The sequence below is a fragment of the Chaetodon auriga genome, chromosome 18 (assembly GCF_051107435.1).
Source record: "Chaetodon auriga isolate fChaAug3 chromosome 18, fChaAug3.hap1, whole genome shotgun sequence".
Taxonomy (NCBI): Eukaryota; Metazoa; Chordata; class Actinopteri; order Chaetodontiformes; family Chaetodontidae; genus Chaetodon; species Chaetodon auriga.
Window position 1 is genome coordinate 13063059 of NC_135091.1, and position 20760 is coordinate 13083818.

General features: G+C 42.3%; 1 protein-coding gene across 4 annotated transcripts; it reads right to left on the bottom strand.

Moving 5' to 3' along the window:
* Window positions 1-30: 30 nt before the first annotated feature.
* On the bottom strand, window positions 31-18894 carry ptk2bb (protein tyrosine kinase 2 beta, b). Of its 4 annotated transcripts, XM_076756063.1 has the most exons (31): window positions 18804-18894; window positions 12944-13179; window positions 12431-12609; window positions 12220-12307; window positions 11911-11990; window positions 11738-11800; window positions 11452-11506; window positions 11181-11321; window positions 10032-10106; window positions 9533-9634; window positions 9265-9382; window positions 9070-9109; window positions 8838-8869; window positions 8652-8696; window positions 8465-8562; window positions 7421-7502; window positions 7235-7335; window positions 6854-6969; window positions 5673-5773; window positions 5462-5551; window positions 4319-4523; window positions 3975-4083; window positions 3539-3598; window positions 3288-3410; window positions 2973-3125; window positions 2697-2732; window positions 1932-1956; window positions 1790-1824; window positions 1404-1538; window positions 1231-1311; window positions 31-953 (listed from the first exon to the last, which is right to left on the bottom strand). In XM_076756063.1, exons 2-31 carry the CDS (start codon window positions 13139-13141, stop codon window positions 738-740), a joined length of 2982 nt encoding a protein of 993 aa, XP_076612178.1. In that variant the 5' UTR covers window positions 13142-13179; window positions 18804-18894; the 3' UTR covers window positions 31-737. The 4 variants fall into 4 exon arrangements, with proteins under 4 accessions (XP_076612178.1, XP_076612177.1, XP_076612174.1 ...); XM_076756062.1 differs by having other exon boundaries at window positions 2697-3125; window positions 8465-8559; XM_076756059.1 differs by having other exon boundaries at window positions 2697-3125.
* Window positions 18895-20760: the final 1866 nt, after the last annotated feature.

The following is a 20760-nucleotide window of genomic DNA, read 5'->3' on the forward strand; positions in this document are numbered from 1 at the left end:
AGAGATATATGAACAGACAGTGTACAGTCATATGCATCATGGTATTTATTTTTATATCACTTGATTTACATGCTAGAATTACATATTTTATAATAATGATAACGGACAAAACATGAAAACCGAGTTGAACCTGAGACATATCTGACTATCCACCACTGCAGTCGTCCTCTCCTAATTTTGCTTGAGATATGTTCTGTATGTATCAAGAACACTTGAAGAGCTCAACAGCTGACGAACTTTTTGGTTTTGTCAGCTACATATTTCACTCAGGCTACGGCTGACAGGTTTGGGAGAGGAAACATTTACTCATGTTGAATTTGCTTTACATTACTTTAACTTTTCTCTGCAGTGAGGTCTGTTGTACATGTCTTAAGAAGCATTTTATATTTACAAGGATCATTCAGTTTCTGAGCAGATAAGTCGACAACTCACCAATCACAAATGAGAACATGTGTCAATGTCTGAAATGACGGGATACTAAACGTGACGCCCACAGACCATCATCAGTTTCAGTGTACATACTTGGTGAGTGTGCACATCCACATTTTCCCAAGTTGTGCACATCAAGTTGCTGCATCATGTTTAAACTCAACAATACGACTCTAAAGAACTGCCACAACCTTAATTTAAGCAGTTTGATTATAAAACAAATGTGCAAATGTGAATTCTGGCCAACAGATGAGAAGAAGTCTGATTTAAGCTTGATGTATGAACTGAATAACACAGATTATAGTCCACTAGGGGGCCACAGGCTTGGCTAAATTGGCCCTGACTCTGGCTTGGTCCACAGCATCCAGCATGTTCTTGCTGTCCATAGCCAGAGTGTGTGCTGCAGCCAGCATCTGTTTCTTACACTCCTCCTTCAAAGAGGTGATGGCGTTCTGCTGGGCCAGCCGCATTTTGCTGATCAGCTCCGCCATGTCATTGTTCAGCAGCTTCTGGGTGCCCTCGATCTGCAAACATGATGGAAGACATGTTGATATGTGACAGTGGGAAAAGCACAGGTGTGAATAACATCATTGAAGTCTGAATTCCATTTAGCTGCTTCAGTTTCAGGGTCCTGGTGGTGTGCAAGCATTTCCTCTTTGCTTCTTTGTGTTTGAAGAGGAGTTCTAGCATTTTTTTATTCCAGGGACAAGCAGCAGGGACAGCTTGGTGGAGGAATCAATAAAGAAAGCAAGTAAAGAGATGAGAGAACACAGCAAACAAGCTGCAGACACTGTTCAGTACCTCAGTCCTGACTGACTCGTGTAGGGTGGGCAGTATGTCATCCACACTGCGGATCAGGTCTCGTAAAGCCATCCCAACAGACTGTGGGCAGAGATCAGTGCGGGCAATTAATCAGGTGTGGGTTGGACTTCAGTTACAATTCACAGTCTTTAAATTTGAAGTGAAAAGCAGACCTGGACGATGGTGATGTACTGTTCCGGATGCAGCTCGGTGATGTCATTCTTGAGCTGCACAACAACTTTGACCAGATCCATGACGGACTTATATACCTTGTCATCAGAGCGGTCCAGCTCAGCTGTGGGTGCAGGCTGAGGAAGAGGGAATAGTGTGCTTTAATACTGAAAATCCTTATTACTTTACACAAAGGATCACTGACACTCATTTAAATGCAAGCTGGCATCAATGCCCCTTCAACTCAAGGGTAATTTTACTTTTATTTTAGATGATCCAGTTCATTATAAATTCTTATTCAATCTAAAATTCCAAGCTAATATAATTAAATTGCCATCTCAGTCCTCTTAAAGGATATTCCAATCCAAAACTGAATGGGTATAATTACCTGCGCTGTGAGTCGTGGGGGCTTCTCTGGAGGTGCTGTTGGCAGATAGAAGCAGAATATGAGAGACAGAGAAGAAAAGACAGACGGGAGGATAGAGAGAGGAATGATAGTGTGGATTTGTGGATTTCCTCTAAGCACTCACCGTTCTCAGCGTCAGCTTCAGGGGACTAGAAAGAATAAGAGATAAATCTCATGAGGAGTACAAAATACAAACATTCTCTCTGTAATGTCACTGTCAACATATCCAATAGCTCACAAACACTATAGACTGTAATGCACTACGGTAATCCGAGTAAACAGCAGAAAAGAATTCAGATTCCTCACAAGAAAAGTAAACGGAAATACAAAGTTTAAAGGAAGAGTTCCCCTGCTTTTCATTTACATTGTTGTATATTCCCAATCTGTGACAATCACTCAATTCCTTATGATTAAATCTGACAAATTAGTGGCATCAGCGTTCACTGAATGTGCCTCCTGTACTTCAAATCATGGTGTCCTATATTTCCCAGAATGCCTGTTGATAACCCCAAAGAACAATATGTGAAGTCTTTTGCATTAAGCTGATGGTGATGTGTGACTGGAGTGCAAATACCCAAAAGTGCACCAATTTGTGTGTTTATGATCACTGAAGGAGGCGGAAAACATGTCTTTTATGTGACCTTTTTCTTCTTATTTTATTATTTAGATATTATATGTATTAATATACACTAGTATTATATGTCTTACTGTAAGAATGTATATGTTGTCTAAATACACATAATCACACACTGTGTCATCATTGCACTTTTCACTGATTTCCAATTGAAATAATCAAGCTACCGTTACTGTTGGTGCAGAATTTTTAAATTTTATGGCTTTTTATGGGCGGTTCTTCCTTTAAATCAGAGCTGTGTCTGTGGACACCTACCCCTGGCTTGGCAGTATCCTCTGGTCCCATGGGGTCCTGCAAAAGAACAGGCAGGTTCATTTTATAGCATATGGACATGGACCCCCTCTTTGGGACTGTTATCAGGGGAGCGTTCAGTTTAAGACTAGTGGGGCGTCGAGAGTGAACAAGTGGGCTGATATTGTTTAATGACACCTCGTTCAGCGTAGCCTCCAGGGCCACACTGAATTCGGAAGTGTCGGGACACAGAGTCACAGAGAGGGGTTTGAGAAAAGTTAATGATGCTCTGCTTCCCACCAGGAGTCTCTCCTCCTTCTCCAGCCACTTTTTATCCTCAATCATCTGCTCTTTCTGCCGGCGGAGAGTATCCTGCATGTGCTGCCTCTCCTTCTGCCACAGGCGCTGAGCGTCCTCCCTGCTGTTTGCTTCCACTCTGAGAAACTCGCTCTCCTAGAATCAGGAAGCACAATGGTTAACAGGGCAGAAATTCTCTTAATGCGTTCATTTTTAACGTAGGTGTAATGCTTTAGTACTGCGGGTTTGCCAGCATTTGACATGTGACTTCTAATGTAATAAAATGGACAGACAAACACACAGCTGAGTCTTTCTTACCCCCATGCTTCGACGCCGAGGGGACCTGGCTGGCAACGTAAGAGTGTTCATGGAGTCGACAGGTGACTGATATTCAGATGGGCTGGCCAGGTCAGGTGAGCTGGCACACAAAGCCTCGTTCAGCTGCACACACACATGCGCGCGCACACACACACACACATCACTTAGATAAAAATAAAGCCTGTAAAGTACAGCCTGTCGTTTGGGAGGAAACAGGCATCGTTAGAGGTCACCTGGGTTCACTACTGTACCTGAATGTGTAAACCAATACTGAGCGTGTTCCCAAACCGCCCTGGTTTCATTCTTGAAGGCTAAAGCAAATGTTGAAAACATGTATTAGAACATGCAGAACTATGTTCATTAAATCTGGATAATGTGTATGGAGCTAATTTCCTGCCAAAGCTTGGGACAAATAACCTGTGACTCTCTCACAAACAGTGTGGTTTGCATATAAACCTCACCATTAACAAACTTAAAAAAACCCAGTGGCTAGCTGTCACTCAAAGTGGCCATGCCCATAATTATACATAATTCTGTTGCCTGACATTAGAAACATGTTGGAAAATGCATTAGCGTGTTAATGGTGTTTTGTGTTTGCATGTTTTTCGTTTGTTGAGGTTTGGCAGGAAATAAGCTCCATAAAAGTGTTGTTTTGTAACACGTGACAGTGGCTGAAGAGATTCACACCTTCGGAGGAGGCTCGTTAAAGTTGAACTTGCTGTCGAAAAACTTTGTGGAGCGCGCTCTGTCCCTCTCTCTCTCCACTTCCTGCTCCTTCTCCATCTTGTGGACGTCACTGAGAAATTAAAGTTATCATCTTGTCTGAGCCAAGAGGTACAAAAATCACTAAACCATTTCAAATAGACAGATTGAATTCAGTTCACTGCTGATCTTCAATATCTGTTCCCCCATCTCAATTTCTACAATTTAAAAGCTGACCAGAAAACAGATCACCACTATCCTGTCCTTCATTAAAGCATCTCAGTTTGCGTTGCATTCATTCAGTCATTTTATATTTCATAAAGAAATACCTAATCTTGACCACCAGCTCCGTGAAGTTGGGCCTCTCTCTGGGGTCGTAGGACCAGCAGCGGGTCATGAGCGAGTAGAGGGCAGGAGGGCAGTTGTCTGGCTTGGGCAGCCTGATTCCCTGCTCCAGTTGGTTGATTACGTCTCTGTTCTCAAGCCAGAAAAAAGGCTGCTGCCCACAACTCATTATCTCCCACATGCATACAGCTATCGGGCAATGCAAACACAGAAAAACACAGACAAAGGGGAAAATCTGAGCACGGAGGATGAGTCCATGTTTGCAAATCAGTTCATTAGCAAGGAAACAAGTGGACTGATTTTCAGCAGTCGGACAAACCAGCAGCGTGAAGGCTGGTGTGGTCATAAAGGCAAGTGAAGACAGCGAGGAAACACTTATTTTGAATGTTCAATGTGAACTATTTGACTGTGATAAGTTTATTAATATGCACCAGAGACGACCATCACAGTGTGCCTATGAAGTGGACTACGAGACGGTGCTGATTCATGTTAAAGGACCAGTGTGCAGGATTTAGGTGCATCTAGTGGTGACATTGCAGATTGCAACTAAACTGAATACCCCTCCCGTCACCCTATGGAGGCTACTGTACAAACACAGCAGTGCAACATAGCAGACTCCATGGAAGAGGAAGAAGAGAGATGTGAAGAGCTCATCTAAGAAACAAAAACATGACAATCCTTATTTTCAGCTGATTATACACTAATGAAAACATACATATGAATATCATATGCTATTTCTGCCAATATGGTGGCCCTAAATTCTATGCACTGGTCCTTTAAAGAATGAAGACAGGTGATAAAAGATGATACTTTATCTGATTACTGAATCTTGTAATTAGGAGACCCTGTAAATTCTCTATACAAATGTATATAAAGTGGTTTCCAACCCATCATCCCCGTTTCCCCCAAAAGAAGACATCAATCCCTGTGCCTACAGCACTTTGGAAGTCTCTGGAAATCAGTTTTACCATTTCATAAAATCACACAGTGCTTGTTTGGGTTGAAGATTAACTAGCCACCTGCCTGTCGCCATGTGTGAGCAAGTGTGCTTTCCTGATTCGTTCCCCCAAATGAACCCCTTAAATGTGTTTGCGTTGAGCTGTCATACTGTTTGTTTGCAAGCTCACCAAACATCCAGACGTCGCTGGCTGAGGTGAAGCGTCTGAAGTTGATGGATTCTGGGGCCATCCACTTGATCGGCAACCGAGTCACTGACGCTGCAAGGAAATGGAAGACGTCAGTATTTTGAAGTCAGTGTTCTTCTTCTTTGAACAGGAATATGAAGACGTATATTATTTCATGCTCCTTCCGCATTAGTCAGTCTAGTGCATGTCTCACCTTTGTAGTACTCTTCATCCTCAATGTATCTGGACAGACCGAAGTCTCCGAGCTTCACACAGTCTGGACTGGCGACTAACACGTTCCGAACCGCAATGTCTCTGGCAGAACACGAATAGACCAGAGGTTTATGTGGGTCGAGATAAAGATGATGAAAACACAGATAATACAAGCAGAATCTGAAGAGTGGTCTGTTCAGGACAGAGCAGAGACACTTCAATGACCTCCAGCCCTCACTGATGGACCTGCATGGGCCTCTCCATCACTGCAGCGCTGCCACGGCTGCAGCAGAACATAATATGAGAGGAATGTTTGCATTTCCCACACAGGCAGAGAATAATTTCCTTTGTCTGCATTTTTTTCTTCACGGGAGATTGAATCCACGAGTGACTGCTTTGCTGCCTGAAACCTGTTGATAACATTCTGCAGAAGCGGCTGAGTGAAACGCGTTTTTGTCATCTCACATCAACTTTCTGCAATGTTGTGTTTCCGTATAAATATTTATAAGTTCAAAAAGAAAAGTTTACAACCTCATATGACTCCGTTTACATTCAGAGGCTGTTTTGGCCTTTTTTTCCAGCTACATCTATTGATAAGACTGTCCTCTTTCCTCAACATCCGTATGAAGCACCACTGTGCAGCAAATCACAAGACATCATTTCAGGAACATGCCGTGACTCTGCGTGTTCAGCCTCTTTTCTTATGACAGTAACAAAGGTCCTAATTTATCATACAGAAGACCTATTAGTTGTGCTGCAGACATACTGCACAAACATTATCATTTCAAACAGAATCAGCATGGGTTAGCTGCTCAGGTCTCTTTGTCTGTTGATTGGACAAATTGATTGTGAGTCATGGTTGTTGTTTGAAGACATTTAAACCCGCAGGATGTCATTTCTGCCTCTAGGGGTCTCTCAATCAACACAACGAGGAAAAAAGACAGACTTTGATGATGTGGTGAAGAAGCATGGGATCATGGGAGTTGTTTTCTTCATTGTTAAAAAACCACCATGGCCAATGAAAATCAATCTGACGTGACTCAGGCAGAAATGACGAGGTGATGGGAGAATGTAAGTACATAACATTGTTATTTTTAGACACTTTAATGTGCATAGACGGAAGACAACAGCAGCTTCTCCACTTTCTGGATAACAACACAAAGAACAGAAGGACTCCCTCACCTGTGCACCATGTTGACCCCCTCGAGGTAGACGAGAGCTTTGCAGATCTGCAGGCTGAACAGCACCAGGGTTGTATTTGTCAGCTTTTTCTGGTTCTGAGTTAGGTAGTTCCCCAGCTGCAAGAATGTCAACATTTAAGTGAGACATGGATTCACTTAGAGTCTCTGTGACACTTTCATGCTGAGATGAATGAATCTGGCTGTAGCACGGTCAGAGATGACTCATGCCAGAGCTGGGCAAGATGTCAGTGAGCTGCATTCTTTTACTGTGTGAATCCTCTTGAGCAGAGAAATGTCATTCTCTGTGACTAAAAGGTTCAATTACACAGTAGGACTGTGTTCAAACTGGAAAACAAACCATGACATTAAGATTGTCACTAACCTCTCCATACTGATAAAGCTCCATGACAATCCACACAGGATCCTCCTCGATGATCCCAATCAGTTTGACGATGTGCTGATGATCCAGGTTCTTCATAATTACTGGCAAATGCACACAGAGTTCACCGTGTTGCTGTCATTGTTATCACAGTTCTTTTATTATTTTCAGCACATCTTTTCTCATTACCTGCTTCACTCATGAACTTCTCCATGACATCAGGTGAACAGTCTTTGCAGGTCTTCACTGCTACATTAACCCTCTCGCCACTCTGTTCAATCAACAACCCAAAAAGATTCATTGACGCTGTGAACGTTTAAGAGCATTGATGCAAACATACAACACACACTGTACACAGCCTGTTTATAATGTGAACATGCAATACTTTATAGCTGCAACGATTACTGATTAAGCAAAAACACCAGACTTTCTCTGGTTCCAGCAGACCATGGACTTTGGAAGTCTTCCTGAGCCCAATGCAAGCCTGTCTTGTCAATGCAGTGCCATCTGAGGCCATCCAATATAGGTATTTGGCCTTGTTCCTTATACAGAGATTTCATTAGATTCTCTGAATCTTTTAATGACATTATGTACTGTAGACAAATCCCCAAATTCTTTGCAATTTTACATTGAGAAACATTATTCTTAACTTGTTGCCAGCCTGGTCTGTCACAGGGCGGTGAACAAAGACTCCGCCTCTCTGGGAGGCTCGCTTTGTACCCAGACATTTTGCTAACCTGTTGCCAGTTAACCTAATTAACTTTGAGATGTTCCACCAGCTGTTTTCTTTAGCATTCCCCAGCTTTCCCAGTCTTTTGTTGCTCCTGTCCCAACTTGTTTGAAACATGTTGCTGCATCAAATTCAGAATAAGGAGATATTTACAAAAATCAATGAAGTTGAAGTCTGACAAGTTGGGACAGGAGCGACTAAAGACTGGGACAGATGTGGAATGCTCCAAAAACACCTGCTTGGAACATTCCACAGGTAAACAGGTTCATTGGTAACAGGTGATAGTATCATGATTGGGTATGAAAGGGACATCCTGGAAAGGCTGTCACTCACAAGCGAGGATGGAGTGAGGTTCACCACTTTGTGAACACATGACTGGATAAGGGATATTACTACATGGGCTCAGGAACACTTCATTAAACCATGGTCAGTAAACGCAGGCATTTTGCAAATGATTGCATGCTGTTGGTATTGATACACTTCAACAACGAAGACAAACTTACATCTTTTTTGTAAACTCCTTCGTAGACTTCCCCGAAAAACCCCTCGCCAAGGATTCGGCCGAGAACAATGTCATTTCGGTCGATGCCGTATTTCACTACTGAACAAGATTTAAATACACGAAAGTTCAACGGTGCCTTCCCACAATTATTGTTCTGTAAAATATGTGAATGCAAACTCTCAACAAACCTGATTTCGGCCTTTCATCAAGAATCTCACAGTAGATATCTGACCCTGAAAATACAAAAGAAATTATCTTAACCTCACTGCTTGTTCATACAGGACAATGACAGAAAGGTCTGGTTTTAAAACCTGGAAAATGAAGCTGCTAAGTTCTGCCGTATATGTGGAGGTTGTGTAAAACTGTCAGCTCACCCATGCTGTGTCTGATGGAGCTGCTGTCTCTGCTGCTCCACAGAAAAGACAGAACGAGAGAAAGCCCCGATCATAAGTTTTCAAATCATGGCTCCTGTGAACACTGGCTCAATAAAATAGCCTTTCTCATCAATAACTCTTAACTTTTCATTTTGTACAGCTTGGACTCTGAGAGCTGAGAAAGGGCATAAAGCTGTAAATCAAAGTCATAAAACAGCCATAAGCCACTCACCCTGTAGGAATGTCAGGTAGAGCACTTCGTGCATTGGCATCTAGAATATAAATTAGTTATGATAATTGAGTTTAAATAATACATCTTAAGAATCTTTCATGCAGATTTTAAGGCATCCAACTATGCTCTAACCTTAAAAACGACAAATTCCTGCTTTCTATTGTAGCTGTAACCACAGTGATGTTGAGAACACACCTTTATTTGGTCGGTGGATAACACTGTCATCTGTGTCATTTTCCAAGCGGCAGTACCCATCAATAAGATCCATCATGTTCTCTGCCATAGGGACGGTGGCCATATTGATGGATAGGCGCTACCAGAAAGGACATGACAACGTAAGCACACGTACTGGATCAAATTTCCTGAGCAAACACTCTCCATAGTAAATGTACTAATTTCAGCTATTCTGATCTGTGCAAAGTAATATTGTGTAATAGGGAGATAGTGGTGTTGTGGTACTTACTTGTCTGGCCCCCTCTACATCGAGGTTTATGAGAGCTTTGCCGTCGCTCTGAGATAAGCATTGTATTCTCTTGATCTGTTTGAAGTCGGCTAGAAAAACAGGCTGAGGCAGAAAAAACAGAACGCGGTGAGCTCAATTATGAAGGTACTGATTATGTTTGGCAAGCTGAGTCAGATATATAATGATGCAGCATCCACTGATGGCAGAGATATGGACCAGTTTCTTGGCAAAATATGTCTAGACCTAAAAAATCCGGCAGGAACTCATCTCTGGAACACATACACTTCATCAATTTACTGTGAAAATGATAAATATGAAGCTGCCAGTTAGCTTAGCTTAGCATAAAGACTTGGGGAAAACACCTCTAATCTAACCTCTAATGCTCACTAAATCCTTTAACATACAACCTCGAACTAGGCGAGACAGAGTAGATGTATAACTCAGCTAACGTGCTATACAATGAAAGGTCAAATTCCTCCCTTCCCCTCGTCATGCTTACCGCTGAATTCTTCTGTGTGCGTTGGCGAATTCCCCTCCCACCGATGACCAGCTCCACTGACAGACTCCAACCTTGCTGTTGACAGGTGAGAGTGTTTCAATGATTGTAATATTAACATGAAGAAGAGCAGACTGAGAACCTCAGTCTGCTCTTCTTCATGTTAATATTAGCTCCTGATATTTAGGACTATCAGAAGTGTCCTTTGATGCTCAGCTGACTGAAGTGGTGCAGTCCTGCTTTGCTCAACTGAAACAGCTAACACAGATCAGGTCATTCCTTTCCTCTGCAGACTTAATGTCACACATGCTTTTATATCCTCCAGACTTGACTATTGCAATGCACTTTATTCTGGTAACAGCATGAGCAGGCGTAGCATCCAAAGAGCTGAAACTGGTGCAAAATGCTGCTGCGAGGCAACACATACTGAGAGAAGCAACAGCAGAACACCAATCCTGTGAGTTTTGGAATTGACTTTAAGATTTTACTGCTCGTTTTTAAAGCTGTCTGTCTGGCTCCTGTCTGTGTCTGTGATCGGCTAACTCCCAGTGAGCCTGATCTCTCCAGCAGGGCCCTTCTAATGGTTCTAAATCTTGATGGGAGTTTGCTGTCCAGGCCTCTCAGCTGTGAGACTCTCTCCCTGGAGATGTTGGGCAGTCAAACTCAGTGTAATAGAAACAGAATGTGATGATCTAAATATATTTTTGAAAATGAAATCCTCATTTAGTTTCGAGATGCCAGCAACACATTTTAAACAAGTTGGCAACAGTGGCAACAAAAGACTGGGAAAGCTGTGAAATGCTGAAAGAGAACAGCTGGTGCAACATCTCACAGCTAATTAGGTTAACTGGCAACAGGTTAGTGACATGATTGGCTGTAAAAAGAGCCTCCCAGAGAGGCTTAGTCTGTCTGAAGTAAAGATGGGGAGGGGTTTAGCACTCGATATGTCATCTGTAGTTTCAATGAAATATAGATTTCAATGCAAATCATCACATTCTGTTTCTATTTATGTCTTACACAGTGTCCCATCTTTGTTGTATTTGATGTATTTTTACTGTGTAGCACTTGCTAACTTTGTTTTTGAAAGGTGGCATACAGGTGAAGTGATTATCATTTAGGTGAAGAGAATTTGAACATGACGTTGCTACTCACCACAAGTTCACATGGGAAAGCCTCTTCATCGTAATTGTGGAAATCTTTGAAGGTCTCAAAAAACTTGACCATACAGTCGTCCTCCTTGAGTGTTGCGTACTGTTGAAATGTTTGCTGGATCAACTTCCGTAGCTGCCTTGACTGGATCACAAACAGGGAAATTTTACGTTGTTTTATTTATCTATTTAATGTACACTCTGATGATGGTCTGAGTAGTAAATCGGAGAAATAAACGTCAGTAAGAATTGAAATCATGGTCAGGATAGTTTACCTTCATGCTGTTGATCAGCTGTGGAGGAAAGAAAAGGTCCAGGCCCACTTCTTTTCTGCATGTGTAAAGCACAATTCAGAAAAATCTGAAAACCATGGCAGATTAAAACATCATATGTTCTACATGTCACCAGTTTAGTGAACTAGGAGTCAAGTCAAGCTGCTCCAAGGCATTTCTAGCATCATCCTGTGGGGCTTTTAATAGGGTTTGATTACTTAAACTCATTGTCTGAGTGAAGCTGCTGAATGAATTACAATTACAAGATTGTGGGAGAATAAAAACTTACTCTAGCAGCTCAAAGTTGGACTTCTTCTCTAGACCTTTTGCATTCATGTCTTTGTAGAACCTCCTGTAAAAAGAAACCATCTCAGCAATAAATCCCACTTCATCCCAAACAGTAACTCTTACCATTGGACTCACTAAAACAAGTAGAAGAATGAGAAGAACGCAGTGACTCACCTGATCTCCAAACAGCCGAGCTGCAGCGCCATCCCATCGCTGACCTTACTGGCATGATACTGCATGTAATCACTGCGCACCTGTCATGAAGTGAAACAGAGGACTCAGATGTGCCAAAGTAAACTTCAATAACACACATTTTCCCCATTTCCCTTTATTATAGCCTGTCAACAACCTTGATGGCATAAACATTGGGATGCTGTGTAAAATGTAAATACAACAGATTTCAACAAACTGCTGAATGTAAGTATTCATTAATTTTAAAAAAAATTAAATTACATGGAAAAAAAATGCACTGCAGCTTGTTACCTGTTGGTAAAAATACACTAACGTAGATCTGTCGTCTTTGAATTTTTCCAGGAAATTGACAGGAACGTATCTGATACGAAGGTCATACCTGCATTCAAAAAGAAAACAGACACACCACGCGAGTTCATCACTTTAATATTAAACACTGTAGATGTCTCTCCACAGATAACATTCATATAAGACAGAAAACATCTGAGTAATCCGTCTGTACCTCCACTCAGCTTCCACATGATGGCTCTCGTAGCGTTGCTCCACCTCCCCGACAGTCAGATCTGGATGCAGCCAGTGAAGTTCCTCTGACTTCAGGTGCTTCAGCAGGAGGCCGTAGCATCCAGCGTGTTCGATGTTCGGCCCCAGTCGACCGCTGACCAGAATCGAACGAATGATGGCCTGAAGGAGACAGAGTGAGCATCACGGGCTTTAAGTCATCCTGCCATCTACTGCGCTTCGTGGATATACTTGCCTTTTCTTTAGCACCGAAGATAATTTTTATTTTTGCCTGATGCTGTCAGGGCAGAGATAATTTGTGCGCTGATAAAGGATTTATTATCCCTCCGGCATGTTAAGGAGGCCAAATAAAACAGATTTCTGGCTATAATACAAAACACCTCCTCCCAGCTTGACAAGTCTTCTTCCAGTCTGTGATCTTAACTTAAACAAGCTAAGATTCCTTCTTTATCACGGTCTTCTGACACATCCCCGCCCTTCCTCATATTACTCTCACCTTAATTTGCCAGGAGCTGTCACATTTAACCAGCTTGAAGTTCTTGCCCAAGTTATTGTTGGTGCAGAAGCACACTTTGAGGATCTTGACGGGCCCTCCGTCACCAGTGAACTGTGATTCGGGGCTGGACTCTGAGGCACTTTGTCTTGGACTGGGCACCTTCCAGGACAAGGTGTCACCGGACATCACCTCATACATTCTCAAGGCTGGGTCGACACCATCATATCCACATCATGCTGTTGACAGACAGAGGAAAAAAACTGGGATTAGGATTTTAGGATTTGTCACAGGATTAGGTTTTGTGTAATAAAGTTTGGGTTTTCAAGATAGTGGCGCAGGAGAAGCAAAGATCGAACTGCATATATCGAATGAAAGTCTGTAGTGACAGCACTGTGTCTTCAACACAAGAGTACACACTGTTCTGTGACTTGCTTCATCATAGTACTACAGTCATGCCACGCTTCACATTGATGCTGTGATCCTGTGCCATGTGGTCGCTATGACTCACATCATTTGACTCCCAGATCCGCCGATTACATTCCTTCCTAACGGTGAGTTCAAGTGAGGGCCTGTGTGATTCATAGAGAAAAACTGTGACTGTGTGGAGACTTGTACCGTCCACATCAATGAGGAAAATTCCTTGAAATCCCTTCCTGTCCCTGAATACAAATGTAACTTAAATTCCATTACGCAGCTGTTGAAAACGCAGTGTGAGAGAGGAAAGTACCCGTCTACAGTTTGACGGGGACAACAAAATGTCGGAAACGAAAACGGCACCTAAATCTATCTGAAACCAAACAACAGTGACTAACGGAGCGATGACTAACCGGCTCATGTACTAGCTTCTTAGCTCTTATGCAACTTGTGTTGGTTTATCCTACACGCAAGAATCTGAGGTGAAAGAAGTCCAGATGAAGCAGATCATCTGTCTTTCTTAAAGCAATGATCGGACAGTTTTGAAATTGCTCTGACTTGCTTTATTGCCAAGAGTGATACCACTCCCATATCTGTCCAGAGTAGCTTAGCTTAGCATGAAGACTGGAAACATATGGAAACAGCTAGCCTGGCTATGTACAAAAGATAACAAAATCTGCCTGCCAGGACCTCCGAAGCTCACCAAGTAACGATCTTGTTTGTTTAATCTAACTAAAATGGAATTAGTCTCTGTCTGTCTGTCTGTCTGTCTGTCTGTGTGACTGTATGGGACATATTTCTTAGTAGTGCGTAACTACTGCCACAGGTACACACTGTGTAGTGTATTAAGAAGAAACTCCAATTGACTCTCCTTCGCTTGCTGTAGTACATTTAAAACAGAAAGAGAAAGGGAGACTGATCTGTTTTTTTTCCTTTTTGTAATACTTCCTGGCAGTATTGACATAATTTCCTCGGTGGGATCGATAAAGTCTTATTTTTATGCTTCAGTTTTAGTGTGTATGTATGTATGTATATGTAGCATACAGACATGAGAGTGATATTAATCATCTCATTTAACTCTCAGAAAACAAATACGTGTATTTCAATGTATTGTCAAACTCTTCCTTTAACACATGTAGCACATAAGAAACACATCCCAGCAACAGGAGATTCTGCTCCAACCACTTAGCTCTAAACAAACATGGTGATGGTTGCTGGAGATCTTACAAACTTCCGCACACAGCCACAACCACAGCTACAAATACACAAGTGTAAACAGTTGACTGAAGTCTTCTCAGTGCACACAATTTGAGTGAACTTTAAGGTTACATCCGACACTGAGAAGGGCAGAAACCTACTGATGCATCAAATCAAAAAAGGAGCAAAATTCATCCAGAGCTGCTCTCACCTTAAAAGCCTGAACACAACCTGTGTGACCTCCACTCCTCACATTAATATTCTGCCCTGTCAATCAAAAACCTGAGGGCATGTTGACTCAGCAAACAGAGAAAGAGTGAGCTTAATACTTGACAGCAACCTTGAAAACACACCTAACTATAAGAGAGAGATTCTGCCAGTTACCCACCTCACAACAGGGTCCATCAAAAAGGGCCTTTTGGCTGTCACACCGTGTTTTCTCATAAATGAAACTCCATGCTGTTAGGCTGCTGCGAGGGAGCTGAGCTGTGTGAGTTTCTCTCAGGGATTTCCAACGCTGTTGGACGGGGTTGTGTTTTGTTAGCCAGAGGCCATGAATTCCCCAGCAGGGCCGTGTGGGTGTGTTTGTGTGTAAGTATGCATGCGTGTGTGTGTGTGTCGTGAGAAGGAGAGAAAGGGAAAGAGAGTGAAGATGAGTGTGCAGCACGGCCGGCATGTTGCACCATCACCTGGGTGTGGGAGGCCTGATAAGGGGGGATTGAGGAGGCAGAGGGTGAAGTTTAGGAGTACTTCTAAGACAAAACAAAACATGCATGGATTACAGCATGTAGGGCTGTGGATACATAAATATGCTTCCTTGGCTCATGTTGACGGAACGATGAGCAAATCTAGTGGCATATATAAATGACAGGTTGCTCAGACAACGTTTTGAAATCTGCTGCGCCAAGATCTCTTCAATTTTTGAGAGAAAAGAGGAATGGCAAAGAAAGATGAATGAGGAGTTGTCAACAAAAAGCTCATAAAGGATTTTTAGCTGAACTTTTTCAGCCATATAAAACAAAAACCGGCAATGAAAACTGGGGAAAAAAGAGAGGAACAAGTCTGGTCCGACTGATGAATGATGCCATAAGCAGAAGTGTTTGAAGCTTTGAGTGTGTTTCTCTGAGTCCATGTGACCTCCACTCTCTTTCAGCTAACAAGTGTGTGAGACTTGATTTTAGTTTTTAACGCTTAAACACTACAATCCAAACAATGGGGCTCAGATAAACACAGACTGAGCCCAGTGAAAATAAGGCTGCATGACAAATCTCAATAGATCTTTATTCACTGCACACATTTTGACTTGTCATAGCAGGAAAGCACAGGTGATTACACTGAGTGTCCCAGTGTCACAGTGGGCGAGCATGCACAATAGCAAACCTTGGAACTGACTCACCTAAACGCAACACGGCCATCGCTAATATTATTAATTACACCTGTGCCATTCCTGTTTTAACATGTCAAAATACGTGCTGGGAAAATTATGTATTATGTATGTTTTTGTATTTCACGTTTGAGTTTTGGTTTATTTTGCTTTATAGAAAAATAGACGATCAATATCTCAAATATCATATCGCCACTAGCACTGAACTCATGAAGGTAGCCGGAGCCTTTCTCATAATTTCACAGGACTACAGTCGACCTATTACTTTGAAAGCAGAGCAGTCAGAGCAGATAGAGACCTCACACAAAGTAAACAAATCTGAAGCACCAAACAATGCAATGCAAAAAAAAACAACCCTGATTCACATCACTGACAGCCATGAAGTCCTTTCTTCTAGCTGTTTTTAACAGTTCTGCAGTTTTTTAAGTGAACAAAAGTGACACAGAGGCTCACAGTGTTGTTGCCTCACACACACACACACACACACACACACACACACACACACTGTCAAGCTGGCACTTGAGTTGTTATGGTAACTGTTCCCGAGGGAGATTTTTATCCCAAACTGACACCGAGGTGGAGCGAAGGAAGTCTTTCAACACTCAGCCACAACAAACGCTGCAGCGGGACAATAAATAGGAATATTCAGTACCCAAACATTTGTCTAGATTAGGAGTTATTCCTGCACATCACAGCTGCCGCTTCAGAGCCGCTGTGCTCTGTTAGAAATGTACAGTATGTACCGGAGGGATGTCAGGAGGTGAATGACAGGGGCTGATTCAGGGTGACAGATTGTGACAAATGAGAATGAAATTCCACAGCAGCTGGTGGAGAAGCAGCAGACTTCAACAAGGCTGCACCTGAGAGGCCGACGAGGCTGAGCTGAAGACTGGAGGAACCACTCTTTTCTGTTCACTCGCCATGTGGGCAAACTAACTTTTTTCATTATTTGGCTTCTTGCACAGTTAATTCATTAATTTTTATGTCATTTTTCAAGCAAACGTGCCAAACATTCTGCAGTTCATTGGTGAGGGTTTGCTGCTTTTCTCTATATTACATCAGTGTAAACTGAATATCTTCAGATTTTGGACCACTGGTCATCCAAAACAGTAATAACTATATTTAAAAGATGTCACTTTGGGTTTCTAGAATAGTGTAATGTAAATTTTTTCACTATTTTCTGACATTTGAAAGACCAAACGAGTGAGAAAATAACCATTAGTCGCAGCCTCATATATGTCGGCCGATAGGTAAGAAAAAATTGCAGCACACACGTAGTTCCCTTTCAGGCATCACTAGTGATTTTCACTATTACACTTGCAGCTACATTCAGGAACAATTCCATCTTGTGCCTTTTCACACATGCCATGGCAATGCTGGAGCAGACGGGGATTTCTGGCTGCCAACTGCCATAAAACTCAACAGAAGAGGAAGAAGATGGGGCCACAAAGAGGAAGTCTCTTATTATTTTCAGGAATATGGCAAGCGAGGTGCTGGTTTTGCCAGGTGCTCTTGCAATGAACTTAATATTCAACAAACCAGCAGTAATGTTTTTTGTCATCGACAAACCGAAAAAAGTTGTGGATTCCAATACGCCATCAATGAGTCTTGTGATTGGCTGGTTTGCTCCACATGAAAGCATCTTTTGACGTTTGGACGTAACCCTTTACGTCCCTGCAATGTTACTGCTTTCATTCACACAACAGCCGTACTGGCATTTTCCCTGAAGTGTTACTCGGCCTTGAGGTGGGAAATTAGTCATACAGATGTCCCCGAATATCGCTGTTCCCATTCACACGTGCAGGGATGTGAGAAAGTGTCATTAGAAACAGTGCCACCGTTGCGTTGTGGGTTCACAAAAAAAAATGACTGTTAGCAGACAAATATTGGACTTTTTAAACTCTCAAATATCAGTACTGGTCTCAAAAATCCAGAATGAATCAGGCTATAGTTCCCACACAGGTCCAACCTTTGCCTGTCTCTGTCTTGGTCTTACTGCACTGTGGTGCAATGGAGGACAATCTGTCTTTGCCAGAATCTGTCATGACATGCACTGCTTCCTATTCCAAGTGTCATCAGATGCTGTTTGTGTGTAACAACATTAGCGTTATAGGAAAACTGTCAATAACAAACTCAGAAAACACCTTGTGCTCTCTATCAGACTGTACTTTCTCTTCAAAGGTAATTTGAGAGTCAGATGTTTTCCAGATAAAAATGTGGTGATTGTATAACTCATATATCAACTGGAAATCTGGCCATTGTTGACACATCACTGAATTAAACAGTGTGAAAAGAGCTCCTCTTTCCTTATGGAGACAGAGTTTAAACAGCCATGAAATGTAAAAGCAGAGGCGTTGTAGAGAAGCCTTTTCTCCAGGTAGGTTCTTGTCAACACAGGCAGGTATTGAGCCAGGCCTGCTCTCTGTGCAGTGCTGTGCAGAGGGTCTGCATATTGCAACGTCATGACCCCAGGCACTGGAATGTGGCTGGCTGCTTCTCCTCCTGCACAGACTTGCTTTGATAATGAACAAACGTCTCTCTCTGGGAGAAAATGGCAGTTTGCGCTTCACATCGTAACAAATGCATTACCTTGAAAATACACTTATTCAAGCTTCAAAGCCAAGTGTCACATTTTGCACAACTCCACCAAAACAGAAAATCTGTTAACAAGGAGAAACACATGTTCTGTATCACAGGTTCAACAACAAAACTGCAAGTTTAAGCTTCATGAGTTTATAACCTCCATAAACTTGGGCCTGTTGCAGCACTTGGATTAGTTCTAATGACTTATTCAGCCCACCTCAGCAGAAACTGGAACCTCTATGCCTGAAATACACCTGAACATCCGTTAATCTTATGTCTTACCTGATTCTGATTGAATTCCTCTGAATAAAAGCTTGACACAAAGTGTTATTCCTCTCGGAGGGTCCAGGCCTGACAGTCGAGCAGGAGGCGGCGGGTAGCCACTCCCTCACCTGTGCAATCCTGCAGCAAGGTGGGCCAACTTCCTTATTTCCTGAGTTTCAGGAAGTACGTTGCATTCCCTCTTGTTTTTCCCCACAAAGTTTCACAATATAAAAGCATTATGTCTGTGATTCTTGTCTTTGTCTGCAGAGTCTGCGGATTTCTGAACTCTTTCAGATGAAGGAAAAATGTTTCAGTTCATCTGTATTTTCAATCTTCTTCGCAAAAAACATCTTAAACTATATAATTATAATGTTATAATGATGTAATTATATGGATTGAGCAGCAGGTGGCGGTGCTGTTTAAAATAAAGAATTAGGTCTGGGACACTGACTTTAAAGACCATTATTTTAAGGATATACTTCACAGTTATGTTCATGTATAATTGAAGGCATGGATGGAAAATAAGTGCAAATGTTTTATGGGTGTCCCAGGTACAAACATCTTCATAAAACATAATTCAGAGAACATAATTTACAGCGATATATAAAGAAATAATTAGATACAAGCTCTAATGCAGACATTAGAGCAAATGAATATCAAAGAAAGGTAGGAGAGAAAGCAAAAATAAGGACAGCTTTCACACACAGATACAGTTTTTATGGCCAAGCAGGTTCCAGGGCGTCCACACAGATACCAAGAGTGGCAGTGAACACAGTGAAGTTTGGTTTTTGGTTTGAGTTTGCTGGTATGATTACAGGCTGACAATCAGTAAGATTCAGCAGTCTGAAATCATCCTTCCCTCCACCAAACAAATTAAAAAGGCTTGACTGTAATGTGGCCCTAAAACAGATAATTCAAAGTTTCATTGTATGTATTCAAGTCCAGTTTTTACCCAAAGATAACTGCGGTGGAGTAAATAGTACAATATTTATCTCTGACATGTAGTGGAGAAGAAGTGGAATATAGCAAAACATGAAACCAGTGAAGTAAAGCACAAACACTCAAGTAAATTTATCTCATTAAATTTACCTCATTAACATTTTGGTAAAAACTGGCCCAAAGAAAGTGGCATAGCTTTTATTCTCAACAGCAACTTTAGTGAGAAACACATTTTTAACTAAGTGTCATATTCATGATCAGCCACATCTCTGGCCTCCTTCCATATACTGTGCATTGATATCCAGACTCGTCAGAGGCATCTTTTATTCACTCTGTCCTCTCTTTCCCTCCTTGCAGTATCCAGTGCTGCTCTCTGGGCCGGAGGGTTTGGAATAGCTGTGTGGAGCAGTGACAGCTGTAATGGAGTTCAAGTCTGGGTCAGAACGAGTCCAAACCACACCCACCATCCAGCAGAGCACAGCAGCGTCAAGGGCAAGAATCCACACAACAGGTGCCCGTCAAGCTCGGATTTGTATGCATTCAGACAGTAGCAGGCACGGGCTCTGCAAGGGCAAGCTTTAGCAGCAACAATGGTTTCCCTGTTCACTGGGCTCTATGTGATCATTAACACTGACTTTTTGAGACCCCTCCTGCCCTGAAACTCTTAAATCATCGCCACCACCTCCCCCTCCTCCTCCATCCGGACCCTCGCTGGGTGCCACCTCCCTGCGTGGAGCCGTGTAAAGTATTCAGAAAGACAAACTCGGGGCGCACAGGTGGCTTTGCGGCATGCTCGTGCAGGGGGTCTCCTCTCCAGGGACTCTGAGGTGTTGAGGGAAAAGTATCTGACATGTTACGGCAGCAAAGGAGCAAATGATATGATTCACTGTCATTCTGTCGTTGTGGGTATAAAACGTGATGATGATGATGAGGACAGTTCATGTTTTGGCTGATGTTCTGTTGATTTTATAACCAGGCGATGAGAGAAACAATACAATATTTCACTTGAACTGAACATGCATATGCTTGTAATAAT